Raw genomic sequence first — 26,707 nt, 5'->3', positions numbered from 1 at the left:
TTACGTTTGTTCAGATAGAAAGTTTCAGTCAGTCCCATAAATGAGCAGCTCTGTGTTGAATAATTAGCACTGTAGCTTTCAATTTTTTTTCACGGCGGGTGTTGGTGAGTGGAATTAATACGATTCAATTACACCCGCAAATTGGTTAATTGGTATTGTGCCACGAGCTCTTGGCTGTGGTTTTCGAAGCCGCTTGGGGTGTGATTGTTTGCGTTAAATTTCATAATTTAACCGAACCCTCACATCAGTGCGGTACATCACGGATTATTGTTCTCATTTTTCTTGTAATTGATACTATAAAATTGCGGTGTACTTTTATTACATATTTGTATTCTCTATAAAGTAAGTAATGATAAGTTACACTGGTCAACACCCACCAACACCTGAAAATAGCTATTCGACCATTCCTGTGAATTTTGGTGTTCCTAGCAATTTCCGTGTTTTCAGAGACCTAAATGAGTTTCCTCGTAAACAAAACGTTAAAGCGACGAACAAAGCGAGCAATTTCTATACGACACTCCCACGTAAGTTGACGCGTTTTGGTAGTTTTTGGAAATCGAGTTGCCCTAAACATTGCGAAAAGATATATTCATTTAGGTTAGGCTTTCATGTACTGTGCTGAAAACAAATGAAATGTGTATCTTATAACAGCCCGATTAGAAGAGCATAACTAAAATATTACAAAATTCTATCAACGCGAGACACAAATAACATATTTTGATACAATTTTGTATTCTTCCATACAATTGTGATAACAAAATTGAATCTGAATTAGTTATAATAACAAAACCTGAAATGAAGTAGTTCTGAAACAATTCTAACCAAGTTTTCGTTTTTATCAAAATTTGTTGTTTCTAACAATGTTTGTTATTATACTGTTCTACATACTAGCTTATTTTTTTATAAAGCTGATACATTAGTAACAAATTTTGATATGTGTACGATACTAGTAGAATCATTTCTGTTCTAATTTTTGTTACTTTAACACCTAACGGGATCAAATTGAAAACACAGCCTGTAAGGTTTTTTCCGTAACAAACTAACAGCTTCTGTTACATTTTTGTTTTTTCTTTCTGATCGGGAGGTTTATAAAATTTTTATTTTTTATGAGGATTACACTTTCTTGGGACAAAAATTTGAGCACTAAACATTTTTTTTTCTTTTCTTTTTTTTCTCTAATGTCATTTAATGAATCTGTTTGAAACACATGACCCTAAGAGATTTCATTTCACATTCTTACTTATTCACGCAAAAATGGAAGTTAGTTTTTATTTAAAAATCAAAAGACAAATATCTAAAGCCAAAAGTCGAAAATTCAAATTCAAAATTGAAAAGTCAAAAATCAAATCGAAACATAGAGCTGAAAAATTAGAGGTAAAATGTAAAATGTGAACAATTTTAATTAAAAAATTAAATACCAAAAGGCGCAAAGGAGAAAATCCTTAAATGAATCGTTAAAACACGCAAGCCAAAAGTAAAAAGCTTAAAGTGAAAAACAAAAGTCAAATATTAAACGGCAAGAAGGACAAAATTTCGAAATCAAAATTCCCAATTGAGTTAATAACAATCTGAAGTCAAACAGAAAAAGCTATAATTTGAAAGTCATAAAAATAGGGTAATCGCTCTATTATTCATCTTAACAGCACCTGCATTCATCTTATTTCTCTCATTTGTCCAATTTACCGTCAAATTTCTACAAATTTTTGAAAGTAAATCTGTTTGCTTCTCGATTTTGTCAAGTGACTGAAAGTTTTACGTTGAAAATATGATAAAACTTGAGGATAAATTGATCAAAAAGGCGTAATGAGATGAATATAGGTACTGGGATGAATATAGGAGCGGTTACCCTATGTAAATAAAATCAAGAGTAAAAAAATCAAGAGAAAAAAAGTCAAATGTGAAAGAGTTGAAAGCAAAGAAGTCAAAAATAGAAAAGTCTGGAGTCGAATGTACAAAAGTTACAAGTACAGGATTCAAGACCAAAAGCAACGTCAACAGATCAAAAACAAAACAATCAAATTTAAAAATGTCTAAAAAGGCAAAACTTCGTCATAAGTAAAGTGTCAAAAGCCCAAGGTCCAACAACAAAATTATAAGACGTGAAAACGTCTAAATACAGCAGAAATGAAAACTCAGAGTAAAAAATAAACAAAAATAAAATAAATCAGATGTTGAAAAGTCAAGAGTAAAAAGTCAAAAGTCAGGAGTAAAACAATTAAAAGTTAATTTATCAAAAATTGAAAATCAAAAATAAAAAGTCAAAAGTAAAAGAGGCAAGAATAAAAAAGTCGTGATTGAAAATTTAAAAAAAATAAAGAGTACATATACCGAAAAATAAAAATAGTAAAAGTAAAAAAGTCAAAAGTGAAAGTAAAAAGTATGCCGAAAGAAGGAAAGTCCCGTCGATGTTAAAAAAATTAAAAATAAGAAGTGAAAAAAAATTTCTCATAAGTAAAAAGTCAAGAATAAAGAGTAAACAGCAAAAATGTCGCAAGGTAAATTAAAAAATGTAAAAAAATAGCAGTAAAAATAACCAATATGGAATTGTTAAAAGTAGACAAGTCAAAGGGGGCAAAAAGCTAAAGCAAATAATAAAAAAGTACAAAAGATGCAAGTCAAAAGCATAAAAGTGCAAAAATCAAAAACAAAAGGGCAAAAGTAAAAATGTCATAGGTAAAAAAGTAAAGAATAATAAAGTAGATAGAGGAAATATCGCAAGTAAAAGGATAAAAGTAGAAGAGCCAAAATGAATCAAAAGTCAAAAAGTCAAAAATAGAAACGTTGAGAGTCAAACAATCGAAATTGTTTATTCAAAACAAAAAAGGTCCAGATCCAAAATTCAAAAGGAAAAAAGTCAAAAGAAGAAACAGGAAAGAGTTAAGAGTCAAGAGTCCCGTCCCGAGTCCAAAGTCAAGAGTCCAGAGTCCAGAGTCCAGAGTCCAGAGTCCAGAGTCCAGAGTCCAGAGTCCAGAGTCCAGAGTCCAAAGTCTAGAGCCCAGAGTCCAAAGTCCAAAGTCCAAGGTCCAGATTTCAGAGTCCAGAGTCCAGAGTCCAGAGTCCAGATTTCATAGTTCAGTTTCCAGAGTCCAGATACAAACGCCTAGAGTCCAGATTTCAAAGTCTATAGTCCAGATTCGAAAATCCAGAGTCCAGAGTCCAGAGTTCAGAGGCCGGAGCCCGGAGCCCGGAGTCCAGAGCCCAGAGTTCAGAGCCCAGAGACCAGAGACCAGAGCCCGGAGTACAAAGTCCAGAGTCCAAAGCCCAGAGTTCAGAGCCCAGAGCCCAGAGTCCAGAGTCCTGAGTCCAGAGTCCAGAGTCCAGAGTCCAGAGTCCAGAGTCCAGAGTCCAGAGTCCAGAGTCCAGAGTCCAGAGTCCAGAGTCCAAAGTCCAGAGTCCAGAGTCGAGAGTCCAGAGCCAAGAGTCCAGAGCCAAGAGTCTAGAGTCCGAAGCCCAATGTCCAGAGCCCAGAGCCCAGAGTCCAGAGACCAGAGAACAGAGCCCGAAGTACGGAGTCCAGAATCCAAATCACACAGTCCAGATTAAAGAGTCCAAATGCGAGAGTCCAGAGCCCAGAATTCAGAGCCCAGAGCTCAGAGCCCAGGGTCCAGAGTCCAGAATCGAGAACCCAGAGTCCAAATGCCAGAACTCGCAATCCAAAGTCCAGAGTCCAGAGTCAAGGATCTGCAGTTCAGATTTCAGAGTCGAGGGTCCAGAATCGAGAACACAGAGTCTAGAATTGAGATCCCAGAGTCCAGATTCGAGAGTCCAGAGTCCAAAGTCAAGAGTCCAGAGTCCAGAGTCAGGAGTCCAAAGTCCAAAGTCCAGAGGCCGGAGCCCGGAGTCCAGAGCCCAGAGTTCAGAGCACAGAGTTCAGAGCCTAGAGACCAGAGCCCGGAGTACAAAATCCAGAGTGCAAAGCCCAGAGTCCTGTCCCAAAACCCAGAGTCCACAGTCCAGAGCCAAGGGTCCAGAGTCCAAAGCCCAGAGTTTAAAGCCCAAAGTCCAGAGCCCATAGTCCGGAGTCCAGAGTTCTGACCCCAGAACCCAGAGTCCACAGTCCAGTGCCAAGATTCCAGAGTCCAAAGCCAGAGCCCAGAGCCCAGAGTCCAGAGTCCAAAGCCAAGAGTCCAAAGTCCAAATCCCAAAGTCCAGAGACCAGAGAACAGGGCCCGATATACGGAGTCCAGAATCCAAAGCCCACAGTCCAGATTAAAGATTCCAAATGCCAGAGTCCAGAGCCCAGAATTCAGAGCTCAGAATTCAGAGCTAAGAGCTCAGAGTCCAGAGCTCAGAGTCCAGAGCTCAGAGCCCAGAGTCCAGAATCAAGAACCCACAGTCCAAAGGGTAGAGCTCGCAATCCATAGTCCAGAGTCCAGAGTCAAGGATCTGCAGTTCAGATTTCAGAGTCGAGGGTCCAGAATCGTAAACACAGAGTCCAGAATCGAGAACGCAGAGTCTAAAGGTCAGAGCTCGCAGTCCAGAGTCCAGCGTCCAAAATCCAGAATCCAGAGTCCAGAGTCCAGAGTCCGGAGTCCAGAGTCCAGAGTCTAGAGTCAAGAGTCTAGAGTCCAGAGTCCAAAGTCAAGAGTCTAGAGTCCAGAGTCAAGGATCCGCAGTCCAGATTTCAAAGTCGAGGGTCCAGAATCGAGAACCCAGAGTCCAAAGGTCAGAGCTCGCAGTCTAGAGTCCAGAGTCCAGAGTCCAAAGTCCAGAGTCAAGGATCCACAGTCCAGATTTCAGAGTCAAGGGTCCAAAGTTCAGATTTCAGAGACTAGGGTCCAGAACCGAGAGCCCAGAGTCCAGATTCGAGAGTCCAGAGTTCCGAGTCAAGGTTTCAGAGTCCAGAAACCAGAATCTAGAGTCCAGAGTCTAAAGTCCAGATTTCAGAGTCGAGGGTCCAGCATCGAGAATCCAGAGTCCAGATTCGAGAGTCCAAGTTTCAGAGTCCGAATTTCAGAGTCCAGAGTCCAAAGTCCAGAGTGAAGAGTCCAGAGTCTAGAGTCCAGAGTGCTAAGTTCAGAGTTCAGGATCCAGAGTCTATAGTCACGTGCCCAGTCTAGAATCCAGCGTCCAGAGTTCAAATTCCAGAGTCAAAAGTCCAGAATCCAGAGTCAAGCGTCCAGAGTCCAGAGTCCAAAGTCCAAAGACTAGATTCGAGAGTCCAGATTTCAGAGTCCAGGGTCATGAGTCGAACATCCATAGTCCAGAGGCCAGAGTTAAGCGTCCGTAAAAATCCGTCAAAATTCCAAAATCGAAAATCAAAAATCTAGTATCGAAATTCAATAGTCCAAAATCATTAAATAATATCGATCATCAAAAATTAAAACATCAAAATTCATATATCGAAATTAACAAAACTAAGTTCAAAATTCAAAAACTAAAAATCAAAAATCGAAAATGAAAGGCAAAAATCAAATATGAAAAATCGAAAATTGAAAATCCAAAGTAAAAATTCTAAAATCAAAAATCACGAACGAAAATTCGAAAAACTCAAACATTTAAAATCAAAAAATAGATATCAACAACCAAAAATTCAGAATCTTAAGACAAAAGTCAAGAATCAAAAGTCGAATACAGTAAGGTCGCTTTTTAAGCAGTTTTTTTACGCGGGTTGCTTTCTTCTATTACTGAAAAACGGTACATGATATCGACCTCATTTCAATCACGTTTTTCGTTTTAGGCCACGAGTGATCATATATCAGTTTTCAAAAAAAATCACAATTTTTGGTGTAAATACTCAAAATTTAAAATATTGAATTTTGGTCTCTGTATTGGCCACTATCATATTCAAACGAGGTTTTAACGTTTTGGGACGGTTTTCTTTGTTATATTTGCAACGCACCCCCGCGGAAAAAAAGACCTTAGTGTATTAAAAACCAAATGTGAACAGATGAAAAATCAAAAGATCAGACGTAATAAATCACAAATCATTAGTCAAAAGTCGAAATTAAGAAATCTTAAGTAAGAACTGAAAATTCAAAAATCAAAAGCCAAATTAAAAAAAAAAGAAAGTCGATTGTCGAAGGTGAAGAGCTTACAGTCAAAAATCAAGAGTCAAAAGATCAAAACTCAAAAGTCGAAAATCACAAATCAAAAGTCATAAATCACATGTCAAAAGTCATATCAGTTTCATAGGGAACAGGAAAAGGCTTTGTTTATGTGCTTCTTTTTTAATCTAAAAACTATCAAAATTTCTTACATTTATGTTTGCAGGTTTTCATAATATGCATAATTTTTATTAAATTTTAAAAGGTTAAATCGTGTGAAAAATATTTAAGCTAAAATAATAGTAATAATTGTCATGTTTCATTATTCTTGTAGAGTAAGTCCTCTCAATGTTACATGTATATTTTCGTCTTGTGGAAAAATATGTGATCTAGTGTGAATAAATTCAAATTTTTATTTGGTTTTCAACATCTTTTAGGAAATTTCCATTCGTTCTGATTAAAATATCTTCGATGATCTCTAGAACCATTCGATCTTTTATTGCAACTACTTTACACAATCGTAACCGTTCCCTATAATAGCAATCCAACTATCATTCGCAGAACAATTGCAATCTTCAACAGTCACAGTGGCATAAAATGAACAACCATGGACCCTCTGAGAGGCCTTGACATTAGCAGAGAGAAAATTGAGTCACGTCTCGACAGTCATTTAAATCTTACGAAACTGCACCCTCGAACGAAGTGGCTCCCGCGAGTGCTCGTTATCAAGAACACACGATTCAACAACCCCTTCGGGAGCACCTCCACGAAATTCCGTTCACCAAACCGAACGGAATAATCATCTTTCGGCAGTCCACTGTTGGCTGCTAATAGCTTCTTAGGCAGCCCTGAGCAAGCGTCTTTTAACACACTTCTCCTTCTATTGCAATGCCGAATGCCAACCAACGACACCGACTTGGTGGTAGCGACATAAGGTAAACGAATGGCTGAAGTACAATTTATGCAACATTAATTTTCGGAACAATTTTCCCTTTTGGTTCTCGACTGTCTTCCACACCACCTGCAGTAGTAGTGAGGGCAAACTTTGCAGACTAAAAATTGTGACACCAACTGTCATTAAACATCTCCAGTAACACAAAAGGGATCGGCAAGTGGTTCCTAATGTGTACGTGTAGAGGTTGCAAGCTGAGAGAAGAACAAAAGAGTTTCCAAGGATTGGGAATGTGTTGTTTCCGCCACTTTTGTTGGAAGATAGGCATTGGTGAAAGGGGAAGGTGTCGTAGAATAAAAATTAAAAGCAATTCTATCAGCCGAACATAGAGAAAACCATCCTGCTTCCAGTGCCAGACAACTTCGTGTAGAAGCAAAGTGCGCACCCACATCGCAAATTATGTAAGCTATTGAAAACTGTCTTTCAACTCAATTGCATACATAATACAGTCACTTTCCAATGTAGGAAAATTCAGTTTAACGAAGTAGATGTAGTTCGAGTGCGAAAGACTTCCTGCTAGTAACTTGTGCTTTATAGAGACAAAAAAATTGACTGCTATTCTGCTACACTGCCGAACGAAGACAAACTTGTTCTTAACATCTTCAACTAAGTTCTTACGTTCGCCAATTCAGTTAGAAACGTGTTCTCTTTGGTGAAATGTCTCAGCTGCCGACACAAGCACCTACAATTGTGGGGTGCGATAATCCTTCAGCAGATTAGTGAAAACAACACCTAGCAGTGGCTTCAGTTTTTCGCACGTCACTTCAACAAATCCCTCCCATATGTGTCCATAAACCACCGTATAAGTCAACTCAATTACACTTGAGCCATCCGAAATCCCGGCTGGGTTTGCCGAAAGGAGGATTCGTCGTCAGCTCACTGCGTATTATATTTCATAAATAATTGCTCAAATCACATGAACATCGTTTGCACAATCCTGAGCAGGCACCCCACCCACCCAACTGCCTGACGTCGTGGGTCGAACGTGCGGCATAATAATAATGGATTTCGCCTGGAACCGAGTACCGAAACGAATGATCCCCTTGGCAGTGGAAATGACTTTAATATCTTTCCATCTATTGGTTCAGCGGCCAAAGCCGGCAGTCTGCCCTTCGTTAAAACGTTATATTTCGGCCTTTTGATCTGATTCCCCATCCCGAAGCATCCTTCAATCATTAGCAGCTCGATCGTAAAGTCCACCTCAACGGAGGGGTGATAAAGTGAGAACTTAACCGTAGGGGGGTCCAAAATTGTTCTTGGTGGGTGTGTGTATGAGTGGGCAATTGTGTGATTTGAATTATAATCGACAGTGCCAATAACAGACAGGAGTGGAAGAACACAGTAGAGCCGTTATGGTCAAAAGTGTTCGGTGGAACTAACCAACCATTGTACAATTCAAAAATTGTAGAGCGCATATTTCGATCAGTCAGAGCCGGAAACAATGCTAAATATTAGGCGAAACTCTTAGTGTCAGTTCAAATCAAACTAAAAAATCGCCCAAAATGTTCTTTCCCCAGCACAACTGACACTTAAATATACAATCGATCTGACTTATTTAACGATTTGCTGTTGTTGTTGTTATTCTCTCGCGAATGCACAACGACATGCCTACCGGAAACATAACTTTGAGCGGTTACGATCATTGTTGCGAAAGGATGATCTACTCGGAACCGGACCGCAGAACGGCAGCTAGTCACAGTGTAATACACGGTGATTTCAAATACCAAATCAGCTTCCACAACGGTAGTTTTTAGATTTCTCATCTGTGTGGGAAGCACCGTCATAAGAGAAGAGGATGTCAAAGCCGCTCCGGCTGTGAACAAGGAAATTTATAGTTCGTTCATCAAGAAATACCATAGGGGTCAAGACCCGCTCAACGTCCTTTTGCTGCGTTCCATCGAGAATGTCTGGGTCAACCTGAAACGTAAGATCTAGTCGAACAATTTTGTCGCATAACTGAGGAGGTACTGGTAAATTTAACGGAAAATGAACTCAAAAACATGTTAAGACCGCTCGCAAGGCCACCATCAGAAAAAAGTTCATTTTTTAATGCAAACGTTAATGTCCCTTTGTACTGCTGCAGATAAAACTACTTTACAACGAAATGATTTTGGGGCGCTAAAAAGCGCCATTGGTGTGTCGCAATAGTGACACTCGGCAATTTTGTTGAATTTCTCGTCATTGTAGATTGCCGTTATCATATTCGCGTTCTGTTGTTATCTTGGTAGTATTTTTTATAACATTCAGAACTTTATCAGCTACTAAGTATTCCATAATAGGTAACTGATAGACAAACGCTTCTGCATCATAGCAATTTTCTTCGCATTGTAGACGATGCTTTCGGCCCACCGGAAATCGGAGTCCGGCACGAAATGAACGGGATTTCGCCTTTTTCTTCTTCGTATATATGTCCGTATGGTACTATCTTAGCAATAGAAAAGCAGTTTAAATTTCTATTTGCTATCTTTTCCACCAAGCTTTGGAAAAAAACTTTTAGAGAAGAAGGAGCCTCATAAACGCCAAAATGTAAGATTAAACGAAGAACAATTTCCTATGCCGCGGGATGACTCTCGTTTTCTTGTTATTTCTTTAGTATTTCTTTGTAATAAATTATCCAACGTTTTTTCTGGGTTATTTCGTTGTGAGAAACTGGCGGTTTAATCTGTGTTACCTTTTCTTATCAATCAGACGAAGGCCTGTTTGGCCTTTGCTGTATCAAAGAGCCGACGCCATTTTACTTGATCCATGGCTGCTCGTCGCCGTTCTTGGAGAAACCGTAGGCTGCGATGATCTCCTTCCACTTGGTCGATCCACCGTGCACGTTGCGCGCCACGACGCCACGTTCCTGTTGGGTCGTTATTCAGACTTTAGCCGTATGCACTATTGTGGTTTCCCCCCGCAACTGATGCAACTCGTGGTTTATTCATCGTCTCCGTATCCCATTTTTTATTTGCACCCCACTGTAGATCGTACGCAGCACCTTCCATTCGAAAACCTCAAGGTACACTCGAAAACCTCAAGGACGTGTTTATGATTAGTCCGACCCTGTTGGCCCTTGCCTTAAATCTGCTGTACGTTTCCATCAACGTCTCAAAGTTACGTGCCATAAATAGCAACATCGTCGTCGAGCCAAGTAACTGGCCGAATTTTTTGAAGATTGTACCACTCGTGTCTATTCCCGCTCTTCTAATAACATCTTCCATGGCAATGTTAAATAGCAGACATGAAAGCCATACCCTGCCGCATTCCTCCCTAGATTAGAAAGGACTCGAAACTCACACTTTACAAATCAATCTGTCCATCGTCGCTCTGACTACTCGAGTAATTTTGTCCGGGAACCCGCGTTCGTGCATAATTTGCCATGACTGATCTCATTCGATTGTGTCTTACGCACTGGCGTAGCGTAGTGGGGGCGGCGGGGCGGTCTGCCCCGGGTGTCACCCTCTAGGTCCCATAAGTAAAATTTTCGATATACGCAAGGGCAAGGACATACCCGAAACGGAGAAAGCCATTTTCAACGAAAAATTTGACAAAAGGTGATGGTGTGGCAGACAATTTGCGAATGCGGCAAAATACCTAGCCCGTATTTCACCTCGGAAAACAATGAACACCCAGTAGTACATGAGGAATGCCTCCCGAATTGTTTTTTTAAGGTAGCGGGGGAATCTGCGAACAGACACCTGAGAAGAGAACTCAGGGTGTGGGGATAAGACTAGGGGAGAGATGCTGGGGTAGTTACACTTTCCCAGACACCTACTGGTCCCTGTCCCGACCCACTAAAACCCCTCCAGTCTCCAGCCCTGATTCTCCCGGGACGACGGTTAAGTATTACGTCGTGTAGTAGCTTTCGTGCGTGATGCACCCTCTTTACTCTTATAACCTCCTAGCTAACTACCTGGAGACTGGTAGTTAGCTACCACTGGCGTGTTGGTGGTTGACCCGCCACACACGTTGCAGCTCCAGGATAATTTGGGAGGCAGCCGCACAGGCCGCGATCCAGATGTCCGGGTCGTCGCGCATCTTCCGGAGTAGATTGTCCGGAGTAGTGCCAGGCATTACCGATGATCAAACACCATGATAGACCCGCCATAGTTTGGCCTAATTTGACATCATGTTATTACGCCAAAACCCCAGGATGGGACAAAATCCCAAACATCTGTTTCATGCTAAAAAATACGAGTCCGCCAAATTGCCCGGAGGCACGACCAATCAAGACTTCCTGGGCTTTCACCGAAGCAAAGCTACAAAAATATATAAAACCTACTGATAGCATTGAAAACATTTGAAAAGGATTAGCCAGAAGTAGTGGAAATGGTAGGAATTGCAACTGTGCAGTAGCCTGCGAGTCATGTTCGAAGAAAAGTGAGAAGTTTCGCTTATAGTCTCTCGTTCGAAGAAAAGTGAGAAGTCTCGTCTATATGCTTGTTGACGGTTATACAAACAGTTTGCAAAAAAAAAACAGATGTACTTCGCAATCAACGTTTGTCTACGAACAGTGTGCAGCCATCCTTTTTGCCTTTCTCCTAGAAAGGTATAGCAATCACTGGAAAAACCGAAGGTATAAAAGTGGTCCCAATGACCGAATGTCATATACCACTCGACTTCTTTCGACGAACTGAGCATTTTCTGTATGTATGTGTGTATGTGTGTATGTGTGTGTGTATGTGCAACTTTTTTTTCTCACTCACTTTTCTCAGAGATGGCTGGACCGATTTTCATAAAATTAATTGCAAATGAAAGGTCTAGTTGCGCCATAGGTTGCTATTGATTTTCATTGTAATCGGATTTTTAGTTTAGAGGTTATGTATCAAAATGTAAAAATCACAAAACATCAATATCTCAGAAACCACACAACCGATTTCAATAAAACTGGTTTCAAATGATCGGGCTGTCTCCAAAACCCTTAACTTTTAAATTTCGTCACGATTGAACACACGGTTCAAAAGTTATATAAAGAGAAGTTATCTTGAGGTTGTTTAAACTCACTCATTTTTCTCAGAGATGGCTGAACCGATTTTCACAAAATTAGTGTTAAATGAAAGGTCCAGTTGCCCCATAGGTTGCTATTGAATTTCATTGCAATCGGATTGTAACTGTGTCCGCTGTTCATGAAAATGTGAAATCACATAATGAAAGTAAACATATTTCTTCTAACGATCACTGGCTAATTAAAAGGTAGAAAAATGATTCAAATGGCCGAATGTCATATACTACTCAACTCAGTTCGACGAATCGAGCATTTTCTGCATATGTGCATGTATAGGTGTATATGTTTGTGTGTGGATGTGTACGTGTGTATGTGCACTTTTCTTTCGCACTCACTTTTCTCAGAGATGGTCTGACCGATTCTTTCTATCTTGGTGTCAAATGAAGGGTCTATTTGCCGCTTAGGTTGCTATTGAATTTCACTGTAATCAAACTATTAGTTTTGGCGCTGCGTCAGAATGTGAAAAACGCTCTTAAATCTCAGAAGCTATGAACATAGTTGAATTCAAATAAATGGGCTTTCAAACCCTTAAACAATGAATTTCATAATGTTTAAACATGTGGTTTGAAAGTTATAGAAAGAAACGAAACCCGCAGACTGTTTAAAACTATAGCTACGATCAAAATAGGTGGCCTCAACATCATTTAAATTTAATATTGTACTATTTCAATGTTAACGGCCTTGCTCGGGATTGAAGTTAAAATTAAAAGTCATTTCTATCATTTCACTTTTTGCCTGGTATAGCAATCACTGCAAAAACTAAAGGTATAAAAGTACTCGACGAGCTGAGCATTTTCTGCATGTGTGTGTGTGTGTAACGCTCTCCCAATCTCACTCGATTTTCTCAGAGATGGCTGGACCAATTTTAATGGAATTAATTGCAAATGAAAGGTCTAGTTGCCCTTTAAAACCCTATTGAATTTTATTGTATTTTGATTTCTAGTTTAGAGGTTATGTATAAAAATGTAAAAATCACGAAACATCAATATCTCAGAAACTACACAACCGATTTGAACAAAATTGGTTCCAAATAAACGGGCTACCTAAAAACCCTCAGCTTTTGAATTTTATGAAGATCGAACATATGGTTCAGAAGTTACAGAAAGAAACGTGTTCTGGAGACTGTTTAATCTCACTTATGTTTCTCAGAGATGGCTGGACCGATTTTCATAAAATCAGTGTCATATGGAAGGACTTGTTGCCTCATAAGACCCTAATGGTTTTTTTTGCAAACGGATTATTACTTTGCCTGTTATGTTTAAAAATGTGAAATCCAGCTATGAAAAGAAACATATTCTGATGACTACTTGGGCTCACTTACTTTTCTCAGAGATGGTTGACCCGATTTCCACAGAATTAGTATCAAATGAAAGGTCTAGCTGCCTCATAACACCTTATTGAATTTTTCTGTAATCGGAATGTAACTTCGTCTGTAATGTATCGAAATGTGAAAATCACTAAACTTCATAATCTTAGAAACTACACAACAGATTTGAACAATATTGATATCGAATGAACGGGATAGTTAAGGGTTGAATTATGATTGAACACGTGGTTTCAAAGTGTGGCTCCCCCATACGTTCCCTTTTCATTTGATTGTAATCAAACTTAAGCAACCGTTATGTTTTAATTTGAAAAACAACGAAATTGTATTATCTCAAGTATTACACGACTTTTTTTATTTTTTTTAAAAGGGGGGATTTGTTAGTAGCTTAAGTATTTATTATATATATTAGTAAATAATGAGTATGTGTGTCCAATCACAAATTTGCTTTCGCAATTAGGACTTATCATTCGTAGGGATTTAAACCTACTTATCAAGAAAGGAAAGTAAACTTACAACTACTTAAATGCTAACTTATTGGCTATAAAGAGAGCTTATCGTAGCAATTGAGGATTGCAACGATTTTCGTCGAAAATTGTTAATAATTTTATTTGACATAGCTTCTAATGGTTCAACACCAGTAAGTCTATGTAATTCGAGTGTACCAAACCAAGGAGGACGCTTCAAAATCATTTTCAGAATTTTATTCTGAATCCTTTGAAGCGTTTTCTTCCTTGTTGAACAGCAACTTGACCAGATCGGTACAGCATAAAGCATTGCTGGTCTAAAAATTTGTTTGTAAATCAAAAGTTTGTTCTTTAAACAAAGTTTAGAATTCCTGTTAATGAGAGGATATAAACATCTCGTATATTTGATGCACTTGGTTTGTATACTCTCAATGTGCTCTTTGAAAATAAGTTTTTTATCATAAATTAGTCCCAAGTACTTAACCTTGTCGGACCAACTTAAAATAACCCCATTCATCTTGACAACGTGATTATTGTTTGGCTTGAGGAAAGAAGCCCTAGGCTTATGCGGAAAAATTATCATTTGAGTTTTAGAAGCATTGGGAGAGATTTCCACTTTTGCAAGTAGGAAGAAAAAATATCTAAACTTTTCTGCAATCGACTGCATATGACACGAAGACTTTTTCCTTTTACGGAAATGCTTGTGTCATCGCAGAACAATGACTTTGTGCATCCTGGAGGCAAATCAGGAAGATCTGAAGTGAATATGTTGTACAGGACTGGACCCAAGACTGAACCTTGAGGCACACCTTCTCTGACAGGAAATCTATCAGATTTTGAATTCTGATAGACAACCTGCAGAGTTCGATCAGTAAGATAATTTTTTAAAATTTTGATTAGGAAAATTGGAAAATTAAAAGTTTGCAATTTCGCAATCAAATCTGTATGCCAAACACTGTCGAATGCTTTTTCTATATCTAAAAGAGCAGCTCCAGTGGAATAACCTTCAGATTTGTTAGCTCGTATCATATTAGTAACTCTGAGCAATTGATGAGTTGTGGAATGGTCATGGCGAAATCCAAACTGTTCATTTGCAAAAATTGAATTTTCGTTGATGTGTGACATCATTCTGTTAATAATAATTCTCTCAAACAGTTTACTTATTGAAGAAAGCAAACTGATTGATCGATAACTTGAAACTTCAGCTGGGTTCTTATCCGGTTTTAAAATGGGAGTATTTTTTGCATTTTTCCATAATTTGGGAAAATATGCAATTTTGAAGCAGCAATTGAAAATTTTTACTAAAAATTCCATTGTGCTCTCAGGGAGATGTTTGATTAGTATATTAAAGATTCCATCGTCACCAGGTGCTTTCATATTTTTGAAATTTTTAATAATTGATTTAATCTAATTCAAGTTAGTTTCAATTATTTCTGCAGGTAAATTACACGACTTATTTGAACATAACTAGTGTCATACAAACGAGTCATCTCTCAAACTTACAAATAACAAACTTCATAATTTTTGTGAAGAAAAGAAATTCAAAGACTATTCAACACTATAGCTGCTTTGATCAATATATATGGCCTCAGCATGATTTAAATGTGGTATCGTACTATTTGAACGTTCCCGGTATCGCTCGTGATTAAATTGTTCGAAATTAAGAATCATTTCTTATATTTCGCTATTTCTGGAGCACTAACATTACGTCATATTTCATATTTTATATTTTAATTACAACATCAATATTTTAGAACCCAAAGAGTGAATATACCTTTTTGGATTTAAGCATTCATGTAAATCTATTTCTACAAATAATAAGTTTGAGTGAGAAAGGCTGAGTCTGACCGCTAGGAGGATTGATTTAGGTTTTAAAATTCCCTCATTCTATCACCTACGTTACGCTGTTTAGATTTTGCGTTAGTGTTTGAGACAATCACATTTTTTATCCTATAGATAGCAGTTTTGTTCCTTGTCACTTCGCTGCAAAAATGTTGAAATTACCCGGGGACGCTCCTAGATTCAATAAAACGAGAATTATCCAGCGTATCTGCAGTTAGCAATCCACGATAACAAGACACCTCAACCGATGCTGAAAGTACTATTTCAAGCAATCCACGATAACAAGACACCTCAACCGAAGCTGAAAGATAGTACTTTCAAGCATCCTTTCTTTCAGGTGGTTTGCTCAAGCTCTGCAGTTTAAAGTGTGGGCACGAAATTACTGCAAAACAGAAAACATGGTGTCAAATATCGCATATTTATCGCATATAATCCAAATTCAGAGAGTAGTTTTATACATCAATGAACTTAAGTTTGCATGTATTGAATCAGATTTTGAAGGTTCCATGATGAAACTCTCGACACTTTCATGTCAACAAACTTAAACGACTTCGCCTTACACTAATGCATACGCCTTATATAATACAGTTTTCTAATAGTAACAAGGGACTAGGTTGGGATTTCTAAATGCTGTCTCAGTAGTGACGAACAACGTTTTTTGAGGCATTCATTGATGGTTCCTTTTGTGACGAACACTTGACTTCGCTTTCCACATGATCAGATACTTGGCAGCGAATTTGAACACTTTCATCTTGTCGAAACGATCATCCACTTCAGACTTATCCTTTCCAGTGCGGACCTCTTTTTCTGGTAATTCTTGGAAGTCTGCTTTAACATACGTTTCATCATCCATCTCACAGCAACTACTTTTTGTCTACAGGTTTGTGTGGAGCTGTCCTTCGCCGGTTTTGGCAGTTGTCTCATGGCATTCATCAAGATTTAGGAACTTTTGAATCTTGTACGTATCTGCTGGACGTACGATTTCGAAACTCCAAGCCTTTTGGCTACATCATGTTTTGAAGTGTTGGAATGACAGGTAAAAAATTTCTTGACCTTTCCTTTCATTCTTCTGCCTGTTTATCCCGGTTTTCTTCCAGCTCCACTTTTGTGATCAAACTTCAACTACTCCTTGAACCTTTCACCTCTTGAGACGGTCTAATTAGAAATGTGAAGCCTTTTCCCAACGCATGATTGGAAATTTCCGGATTTGCCATGTGTGCGTACAAAATTTTTTCTCGTCCTTGCATTTGAATAGCTTCCATATTGGTGGTAGGAAAACACACAACTGTCAAATTTACAGCACGTAGACAATACATTATGAAGTTAAAAAGTTCGAAATTTGGGTAATTTCCTTCGTACAGATTATTGAAAGTTGCAGCCAATTGAAGCTGTTGCGATAGTTCTGTGTCCACCCTTTAGATATTATTATAATGTTTTCCCATAAAACTGGTCATTTTTTAATTAATAATAGTTTATTTGACAAGGCACGATACATTGCTTGTTAAAATTGATTATCATTCCTGCGGTTAAATGAAGCAAAAACAAACGGTTTCAAATAATTCATTGCCAAAGAACTTTTCTTTCTAAGTAGCCTGTAGCTTGCACTCACTACAGCATTAGTCAAATAACTTGTCATAAAAATTCTAATTTTTATTTTTTTAAATTGCGAACGGAAGAACAAGAAAACCTAACGAAAAGAAAAATGTTCAATCTTCAATTATTTATTTGTCTAAAAGGACTATTTGTCGTTTGATCTAAAATCGGATACGTTGATCAATAATTACTGCTAAGATGGGATCCCCTAGTAAAATGATGCTTGAACCTAAAGTAGACTCTTATAAATCCCCACAAGTCTCATTCCGCGTCGAACACTCGACAGAAACGGACGTGCAAAGTGGTCGTTCTATTACAATCCGGTCCGTGTGTACGAATAGCCAAACAAAAGAGTGTATTATTCAAGGCCATCAGTTGACAGTCGAGTCCGTGTCGCTGTGCTGAGTGATCTCACACCCGGCTCACTGCTGGTGGCTGTATTGGTGCTGCTGTACTGGTGCTGCTGGCTGCTTTGGGTGCAGCTTCGAACGATCGGTAAAGAGGTACGTGTTCTTGTCGGCGCTAGTGCGCTAGTGCGCTACATTTAGCGCGATGGATATAGATCCCTCGCCTCCCGTGCCACCATCCCCGAACCCCCCTGACCCTAACCCTTCTGTTACCCCCTCCCCTGTTCATTCTCCAGTCCCCCCTCGCCCCAGGCTTTACCCGGACGGATCTCAACAGGGCAGCTATACTGTTTATTTCCGTCCAAAGGCAGGAGTGAATTCAAAGCGATTAAACATACTGCAAATTTCTAAAGACCTGACGAAGGGGTACAAGGCCGTGACCGAAATTTCCAAGGTCCGACCTAACAAGCTCCGTGTCGTGGTCAGTGATCTGGCACAGGCCAATGCTATCGCTTGCTCTGAGCTCTTCACACGCGAGTATCGCGTTTACATACCCGCACGAGACGTGGAGATCGACGGTGTCATAACCGATTCGAGTCTGTCTGTCGAGTGTATCCTAAAAAGCGCAACCGGTTGCTTCAAAAATACCGAAACACAGGCGAAGATTTTGGATTGTAAGCAATTGCGGTCCATGTCTCTCGTCGGCGGTAAAAAAGTTTACACTCCGTCAGACTCGTTTCGTGTTACGTTTGCCGGATCTGCACTCCCTAGCCACGTCTCGATCGACCGGGTTCGTCTGCCTGTGCGATTGTATGTACCCCGTGTTATGAATTGCACCAATTGCAAGCAGTTAGGCCACACAGCCGCCTACTGCTGCAATAAGGCACGATGTAGCAAGTGTGGGGAGACTCATGCGGAAGATTCTTGCAGTGTTAATGCTGAAAAATGTATTCACTGTGGGTAAAACCAGCATGAGCTCTCCACATGCCCGGTGTACATGCAGCGCAGAGATAAAATCAAGCGGTCACTTAAGGAGCGTTCAAAGCGTTCTTACGCTGAGATGCTGAAGAAGACCGTGACCACTTCTACCATAACATCGAACCCCTTTGATCTGTTGCCCTCTGATGAAACCGATTCTGACGATTCATCAGTGGGAACATCTTATGCCAATCCTCGGGAGTCTAGGAAGAGGAAAAATGTTTCTTCTCCTAAACTTCCCCGTAAAGGTCCTAAGATTTCCCAAAGTGTAATGAAAAGTACGAACAAACCAAACAGTGCTGCGGAAAAACCGAAGCAAACTCCTCCTGGGCTTGCAAATTTAAAGCCCCAGAAGGAGTTCCCAGCACTGCCAGGAACATCTAAAACCCCAGTTGTTCCTTTTGCACATCCAGTTGATGAAACAAACTCTGGATTAGTGAAATTTTCTGACATTGTGGACTGAATTTTTGAAAATTTCAATGTACCCGATCCAATTAAAATTTTTCTTACAGCATTCCTCCCAACAGTTAGATCATTTTTGAAGCAGTTGACTGCCCAATGGCCCCTCCTTGCAGCGATTGTATCCTTCGATGCCTAATTCAACTGCGTATATGAAGGATTCTATCTCTGTCTTACAGTGGAATTTTAGAAGTATTTTACCAAAAATTGATTCGTTTAAAGTTTTGATAAATAAAAACAAATGCGATGCATTTTCCCTTTGTGAAACTTGGCTTACTTCAAATATTGATCTCAACTTCCATGATTTTAATATTATTCGCCTTGATCGAGACACCCCATATGGAGGAGTACTTTTAGGGATTAAAAAGTGCTATTCTTTCTATCGTATTAACCTCCCCTCGATTCCAGGCATCGAAGTTGTCGCATGTCAAATGACAATACAAGGTAAAGAGCTTTGTATTGCCTCAATATATTCCTCCCAGAGCACAGGTTGGGCAACTGCTGCTCTTTGATTTAATAGAACTTCTTCCCTCGCCACGTTTGATTTTGGGAGACTTCAACTCTCATGGTGTGGCTTGGGGTTCCCCTTACAATGATAACCGCTCCTCTTTAATCTATAACCTTTGCGATGACTTCGACATGACTATTTTAAACAACGGTGAAATGACACGTATCCCGAAACCTCCAGCGCGCCCAAGCGCTTTGGATCTATCCTATGTTCGACGTCGCTACAGTTGGATTGCACATGGAAGGTAATCCTTGATCCTCACGGTAGCGACCATTTGCCTATTCTTATTTCAATTATTAACGGGTCAACTCGCATGCGACCAATTGACATTCCGTATGACCTCACACGGAATGTCGATTGGAAGTTATACGAGGAAATGATTTCAAAAGCGGTCGAGTCGATTCAACATCATCCACCACTTGAAGAATACAACCTCCTCGCGGGCTTGATTCTCGACGACGCGTTGCAAGCCCAAACGAAGAAATATCCCGGCGTAACGATCAAAGAACGGCCTCCTACTCCGTGGTGGGACCAAGAGTGCTCCGATGTCTACACGCAAAGATCCGACGCGTTTTTGGCCTACCAGAAGGGAGGTATACCTGGCGACTATTTACGGTATTCGGAGCTTAATACCAAGCTTAAAAGCCTGGTTAAAGCAAAGAAACGCGGATATTGGCGTCGGTTCGTGAACGAGACGTCGAGGGAGACATCGATGAGCACTCTTTGGAACACAGCCCGAAGAATGCGGAATCGCGTAACGGTCAACGAAAGCGAGGAGTCTTCAAGTCGGTGGATATTTGATTTTGCCAGGAAAGTATGTCCGGACTCTGTTCCTGAGCAAAACATTGTTCGCGATGCGTCTCCGGGCCACGACGCGATAGAATCACCTTTTACGATGGCAGAATTTTCAGTTGCCCTCCTGTCCTGTAACAATAACGCGCCTGGATTAGATAGAATCAAATTCAACTTGTTGAAGAATCTACCCGGCAATGCCAAGAGGCGCTTGTTGAACTTGTTCAATAAGTTCCTGGAGCAAAACATTGTACCGCAGGATTGGAGGCAAGTGAAGGTGATCGCCATCCAAAAACCAGGGAAACCAGCTTCTGATCACAAATCTTATAGGCCGATTGCAATGCTATCCTGTATCCGGAAATTGATGGAAAAAATGATACTCCGTCGTTTAGACCATTGGGTCGAATCAAATGGTCTGCTTTCAGATACTCAATTTGGCTTCCGCCGTGCCAAAGGGACGAATGATTGTCTTGCGTCGCTTTCAACAGATATTCAGCTGGCGTATGCTCGCAAAGAACAAATGGCGTCTGCGTTCTTGGACATTAAGGGGGCTTTTGATTCCGTTTCTATTGACATTCTTTCGGGTAAACTTCACCGACAAGGATTTTCTCCAATTTTGAACAATTTTTTGCACAATTTGCTGTCCGAAAAGCACATGCATTTTACGCACGGCGATTTGGCAACTTTTCGCATTAGCTACATGGGTCTTCCCCAGGGCTCATGTTTAAGCCCCCTTCTTTACAACTTTTATGTAAATGACATCGACGAATGTCTGGCAAATTCATGCACGATAAGACAACTTACAGACGACAGTGTAATCTCTGTTACAGGAGCCAAAGCTGCCGATTTGCAAGGACCATTGCAAGATACCTTGGACAAATTGTCTGCTTGGGCTTTACAGCTAGGTATCGAATTCTCTCCGGAGAAGACTGAGATAGTAGTTTTTTCTAGGAAGCATGAACCTGCTCAGCTTCAAACACAATTAATGGGTAAAACGATTTCTCAGGTTTTGGTACACAAATATCTTGGTGTCTGGTTCGACTCTAAAAGCACCTGGGGTTGTCACGTGAGGTATCTGATGAAAAAATGTCAACAAAGAGTGAATTTTCTTCGTACAATAACCGGACAATGGTGGGGAGCCCACCCAGGAGACCTTATAAGGCTTTACCAAACAACGATATTGTCTGTCATTGAGTACGGGTGTTTCTGCTTCCGCTCCGCAGCAAACACACATCTGATTAAACTGGAGCGAATACAATATCGTTGTTTGCGTATCGCCTTGGGTTGCATGCAATCGACCCATACGATGAGTTTGGAGATCTTAGCTGGAGTACTACCATTGAAAAACCGCTTCTGGAGCCTGTCTTCTCGTATTCTAATCAAATGTGAGGTCTTGAACCGTCCCGTGATTGAAAATTTTGAAAGGTTAATCGAACTTAATTCTCAAACCCGTTTTATGACATTGTATTTCCATCACATGTCCCAAAATATTAACCCTTCTTCGAATATTCCAAATCGTGTCGACTTATCAAATACTTCTGATTCTACTGTGTTTTTCGATACATCCATGATAGAAGAAACTCGTGGAATCCCGGATCATTTACGCGTGCAGCAGATCCCTAAAACTTTTTCCAATAAATATCGAAACATCAATTGCGACAATATGTACTACACTGACGGATCACTTCTTGATGGCTCCACTGGCTTCGGTGTCTTCAATAACAATTTAACCGTCTCCCATAAGCTCGATAATCCTGCTTCTGTTTACGTCGCAGAATTGGCTGCAATTCAGTAAACCCTAGGGGTTATCGAAAAAATGCCCACGGACCATTATTTCATCTTTACGGACAGTCTCAGTTCCATTGAGGCTTTCCGATCGATGAAAGATGTTAAGCACTCTCCGTATTTCCTGGGGAAAATACGGGAACATCTGAGTGCTTTAACCGAAAAATCTACTCAGATTACCTTAGCATGGGTCCCTTCTCACTGCTCGATACCGGGTAATGAGAAAACGGACTTTTTGGCTAAGGTGGGCGCAACAAACGGTGATATTTATGAAAGACCAATTGCCTTTAATGAATTTTTCGCATTTGTACGTCAGAATACGATCATCAGTTGGCAAAATTCTTGGACCAAGGGGGAACTGGGAAGGTGGTTACATTCCATAATCCCCAAGGTATCGACGAACCCGTGGTTCAAGGGGTTGGATGTAGGTCGGGATTTCATTTGCGTGATGTCCCAGCTTATGTCCAATCACTATAGATTTGACGCGCATCTCCGTCGTGTTGGGCTCGGGGAGAGTGGTATCTGTGCCTGTGGTGAAGGTTATCACGACACAGAGCACGTTGTTTGGTCATGCCCTGTACACCGTGACGCCAGGTCTAGATTAATAGCTTCCCTGCAGGCCGAAGGTAGGCAGCCGGCTGTTCCTGTTCGTGATGTTTTGGCGAGCCGTGACCTATCCTACATGTCCCTTATATACGTTTTCCTGAAATCCATCCACGCCCCAGTTTAGTCCTATACCCTTCCGCCTACATCCAACCAAACGACAAGAACACGTTAAGACCCCGGATCCGGAAACAGCAATCAGACCCGCACGATACTCTCAAGGCCCGATGGAAACAACCCATTATGCCAGTCCGTAATATCTTGGCCCAGCAGCGGAACAAATTTAATATGCTGCTTACCTATGGCAATGAAAACCATCAAACAGCAAACCTGTGCTTTTAATGCAAAATATTCTAGCTTTAAGTTAGATTTAGTTTCAGCTCGTAGTCGGCAGCGAGGATAAAAAATTTGCTTTTAGTTATTAAGATACTTTAGAAAGTAAGCTACCAGATATAATTGGCGCCGTTAAACATTGAATTGTATTTGTGCCGTGTCAAATAAACTATACATGAAGAAAAAAAAAATCCCCACAAGAACTCTCCGTAACTGACGAGAAGACTTATAAAAAGCAAAGCCTTGGTGCTACATTCCGATTCGGAACTTGACCTTCTGTTTACTATACACAGACTTCGCAGCCAACTGTTGAGTGTACAGGACAATTGCGGGGCTAGCGCTACGATCCTACTGACACTAACAGTCTCTCCCGAGCCGAGACTCGAACCTACGACAACTGGCTTGTTAGGCCAGCATCGTACCTCGAGACCAGCTGGGGAGGAAGACTTATACTGTTGCTGAGGTTTAGCGTTACAAAATCCGTGTACGACGCCTTAGGGGCCATCCACATACCACGTGGACAGATTTTTAACGATTTTTACGCGGCACGTATCCCCCGCGTAAAAAGCGACTTAAGTTTACAATAAAATTATGTTGTTAATTTTCATAAAGGATGCACTATTTATATTTTTTTTTACTCTTACATAAATAGCCGAAAATATATCGACAGTGCATATACTATGACAAGACACGACACGCTTTCTCTGAGCCTGAGTACAAGTTTGTATGGGGAAATGACATTATAAGTACTGAAGACAGCGAAATGGAGTATGTTTTCTCTCAATCAATTTGAATAAAAACACTGGATGATGCAAGTATGATTTCCGAAGTTCTTTTTCCACTTCAAAAAAGAAAAAAGGTGTTAACGTAAATAGCATGACCTTGAATGACACGTCGCTAATTTTTGCAATGTCAGTCTAAAACTTTCCCATGCGAATACAGTTCAACAGCAGGAATAATTACCAAAATAGGATGTTTACTCATTTATATTTCAGTACATTGCTTGCCTGGGCTTCGCTAGGAATCGATTTAAAATGTCGGCGAGCCTCCGCGACGGTGCAGAAAGCCATTTTTTCGACAACACCCGAGAGCAGCCAATTGTAACCCACATTTTTGCTGCCGCAAGGAAATGCATCATTCTGGAACGGATTATTGCTCACAACGAATACAATAGCTGTGTTTTGATGCTTAACAATCTTCCATAACCAGCGTGGTACTGGAATGCGATTACTTCTGTCCAACGTGAACGGAACACCTTGTAGTTGTAGAACACCGTCCGTACCGGTGTAAACGTCCAAAGTCAACCGATTGCGACTAGCAAACTCACGCACAGTTTCTTCCAGCTTTTTCCAACTTCCAGTGTTGATTGTTGACCACATCGGTGCAACGTTGATATAGAAATAAGTCGCCCATTGCCAAGTGTTTAGCAGCTGATCTCCATCTGGCGTTAGGTGACCTCGTTGGAGAAACAAAGTTGCGTTGACATATTTCTTGGCTGCAGATGGAGATTTCAGCAATTTGGCTAGTCTGTCAACTTGTTCGTTTTGGGTGTACGCTGTTCGAGGGTTCGTTGACCTTGGAAAACTTTCAGATTTAAAATCCACCCGTTTTGAAATTGTTTTACCTGTATAAATATATGGATCAGCATAGTAAAGGTAGCAATCGATTATCTAAGTACTTTTAATTTCCGTGCCGTACAGTTTATGGTGTGTGTAGAGGACCGCAGCTTTCGCTTCATCAACGCAGGATTCATACAGTTTGAGGAATTCAGTTTTACTTCGAAAACCAACGTGCCTCAGTAGCCCGGAACCAGCACAGGGGAGTTTCGTAGCTTCAACATCTCCTGTATTTTTATTTTCGCATTCGATCGCACTGATGGTGGTGATGCTGGGACCCACTCTAAACCGTTGTCCGTTGTAACGTTGGACAGCGTCCTGTGGGCGTTTAGCTGAGTAATTTAAGTAGGTATTCAATTCGGAATGACAATCCATTTTCAATCTACATACTATTAACCAATTTGTTATTTCGATCATAACAGAGGACATCTACGGACTCATGCTGCTCCCATTCAAATACACCTCCGGAAGGGACTTCCAACTCTCCGTTCTTGGAGAAAACCGGAGCGTTCAAAGGCAGATTCTTGCGGATGCTTACGTCACAAGCAATTCCTGTAGAAAATAAAAGTATTATTTTTGTTTTCACGACAATCACCAGAGAATCAGCAGTAAAGTTTACTTGAGTTTGGACTATTCGAAGGCCGTGGTCGTTTACGGTTCGTATGCGTAGACGTAACCACTGCACATTCTGCTGTAATTGCAATTACGATCAGTAAAAAAATAAGGGAGACTGCTTTCACTAAGTACGACATACTGATGATGGCTGCTATTTCAGATGGGTTTGCACTTTTAACACCAACGACGGGCTTTGTGGAAGCAATTGTGTACACTCATTACTCATTCTTCTGAGCGTCATATTTGCTCCCAGTTTTAATTAATTGACTCGCCACTAGCTCTTCTGTTGCAATATTTTCGTTTCATATGTGAGCTATTTGCTGATATTTGTAATAAGTTATTATTGAAATGAAGAAGAAGTCTTAAAATAGTTAAAAACTCTGGGTTGCGGTAGAATAACCAGAAAAACCAAAATGATTCTTCCCAATTACTCTGACTTGTAATTCGAATATGCAAAACTCATAAAATTAAAGTTAGTCTTTTAGTATATTTCAAGAATTTGCTGGGAAATATTTCATTTACATTCCTTACTTTTTGCACTGAAAAGTATACGTTTTCATACATCCTAAAACAGCGGTTCGTAATTAAAACTATAATCCTCACCACGAAGCATCTCTTGTCTTATCTCGTTTGCATTTTAGATGAAAACTAATTTCATTGATCTGTCTGAAATTTTTGAATGACACGTTTATTTATACATGCATAATTCTTAGATTCGGTTCAAGGTACGCATCATGTAATAAAAAGTTTTAAATTTTAAAGTTTTGAAACATATCTGATTGAAGATTATGAATGTAGAAATAAATATTTTTTGTTGTTGGTTTTTGTCATTCCGGCCTTAGTGTTTCCGACTTTTCTTTATGTTTTTACGTAGAACTACGTCTTAACCCTTTTCCGCTCATGGCTCTCCCGCGAATAGTTAGTTTTGACTACTCTTCTCCACAAAATTTTGCATTTATAATACACTTCTAACTTGGCATTACGGCATAAATAAGAGTTTGATTCAATATAAAAATTTCAGTCTAATATATTGTATATTGAGTAAAAGGATCCATGAAATTATTGATTATCATTCCATTTGGCTTGTTCCGGTAATTCAGAGGTGCTCTAGAGAACCAATTCAAATTTTATTTTTTTCTTTAAAACACAATATTTAACAGTTATTTGCTCAAATTAACTCATTAATTATTTTAATCATAAAACCTCGTGAGCATAAGAGAGTTGAAATGAAGGTGTGACACTATGCATCACACAAGCACGAAGAGTTGAAAAGGCGAGTTGAAAATTCCCATCGATGGTGAATTTACTTGGGAAGAAAATGAGGAAATAGATTTTCTTTGCTCTGGCGAAAACCAAACAACTATTCAATGTGTCAGCGATTACGACATTAAGGACCAAGGGAAAACTAAGTCTATCAATGATATCAAATGCACACAAAAATATACAGAAATGTGCCAAATCCGGGCAACTCAGACTGATAGGTTTCAAAACTAAAACTAAATTTCTCGAGTTGTACGAA

The 26,707-nt window shown here is 39.9% G+C and overlaps 1 protein-coding gene across 1 annotated transcript; it reads right to left on the bottom strand.

The window, feature by feature from the left end:
* Nucleotides 1–23,764: 23,764 nt before the first annotated feature.
* On the bottom strand, nt 23,765–25,341 carry LOC129725227 (uncharacterized). Its single transcript, XM_055680783.1, has 4 exons — nt 25,193–25,341; nt 24,964–25,125; nt 24,636–24,905; nt 23,765–24,581 (listed from the first exon to the last, which is right to left on the bottom strand). Exons 1-4 carry the CDS (start codon nt 25,323–25,325, stop codon nt 23,938–23,940), a joined length of 1,209 nt encoding a protein of 402 aa, XP_055536758.1. The 5' UTR covers nt 25,326–25,341; the 3' UTR covers nt 23,765–23,937.
* Between the last annotated feature and the right edge of the window lie 1,366 nt (nt 25,342–26,707).

Source organism: Wyeomyia smithii, chromosome 2, assembly GCF_029784165.1.
Source record: "Wyeomyia smithii strain HCP4-BCI-WySm-NY-G18 chromosome 2, ASM2978416v1, whole genome shotgun sequence".
In the NCBI taxonomy this organism is placed as follows: Eukaryota; Metazoa; Arthropoda; class Insecta; order Diptera; family Culicidae; genus Wyeomyia; species Wyeomyia smithii.
The sequence above is the reverse complement of the archived record's forward strand: the minus strand, read 5'-3'. Positions and strand labels throughout refer to the sequence as shown.

What these genes read in the sequence shown, in the direction of transcription:
- LOC129725227 (XM_055680783.1), bottom strand. Translation starts at nt 25,325, where the DNA reads ATGTCGTACTTAGTGAAAGCAGTCTCCCTTATTTTTTTACTGATCGTA. An exon ending in AAATAACAAATTGGTTAATA is followed by an intron (nt 24,906 to 24,963) that starts GTATGTAGATTG and finishes TAAATTACTCAG; the next exon opens with CTAAACGCCCACAGGACGCT. An exon ending in GTACGGCACGGAAATTAAAA is followed by an intron (nt 24,582 to 24,635) that starts GTACTTAGATAA and finishes ATATTTATACAG; the next exon opens with GTAAAACAATTTCAAAACGG.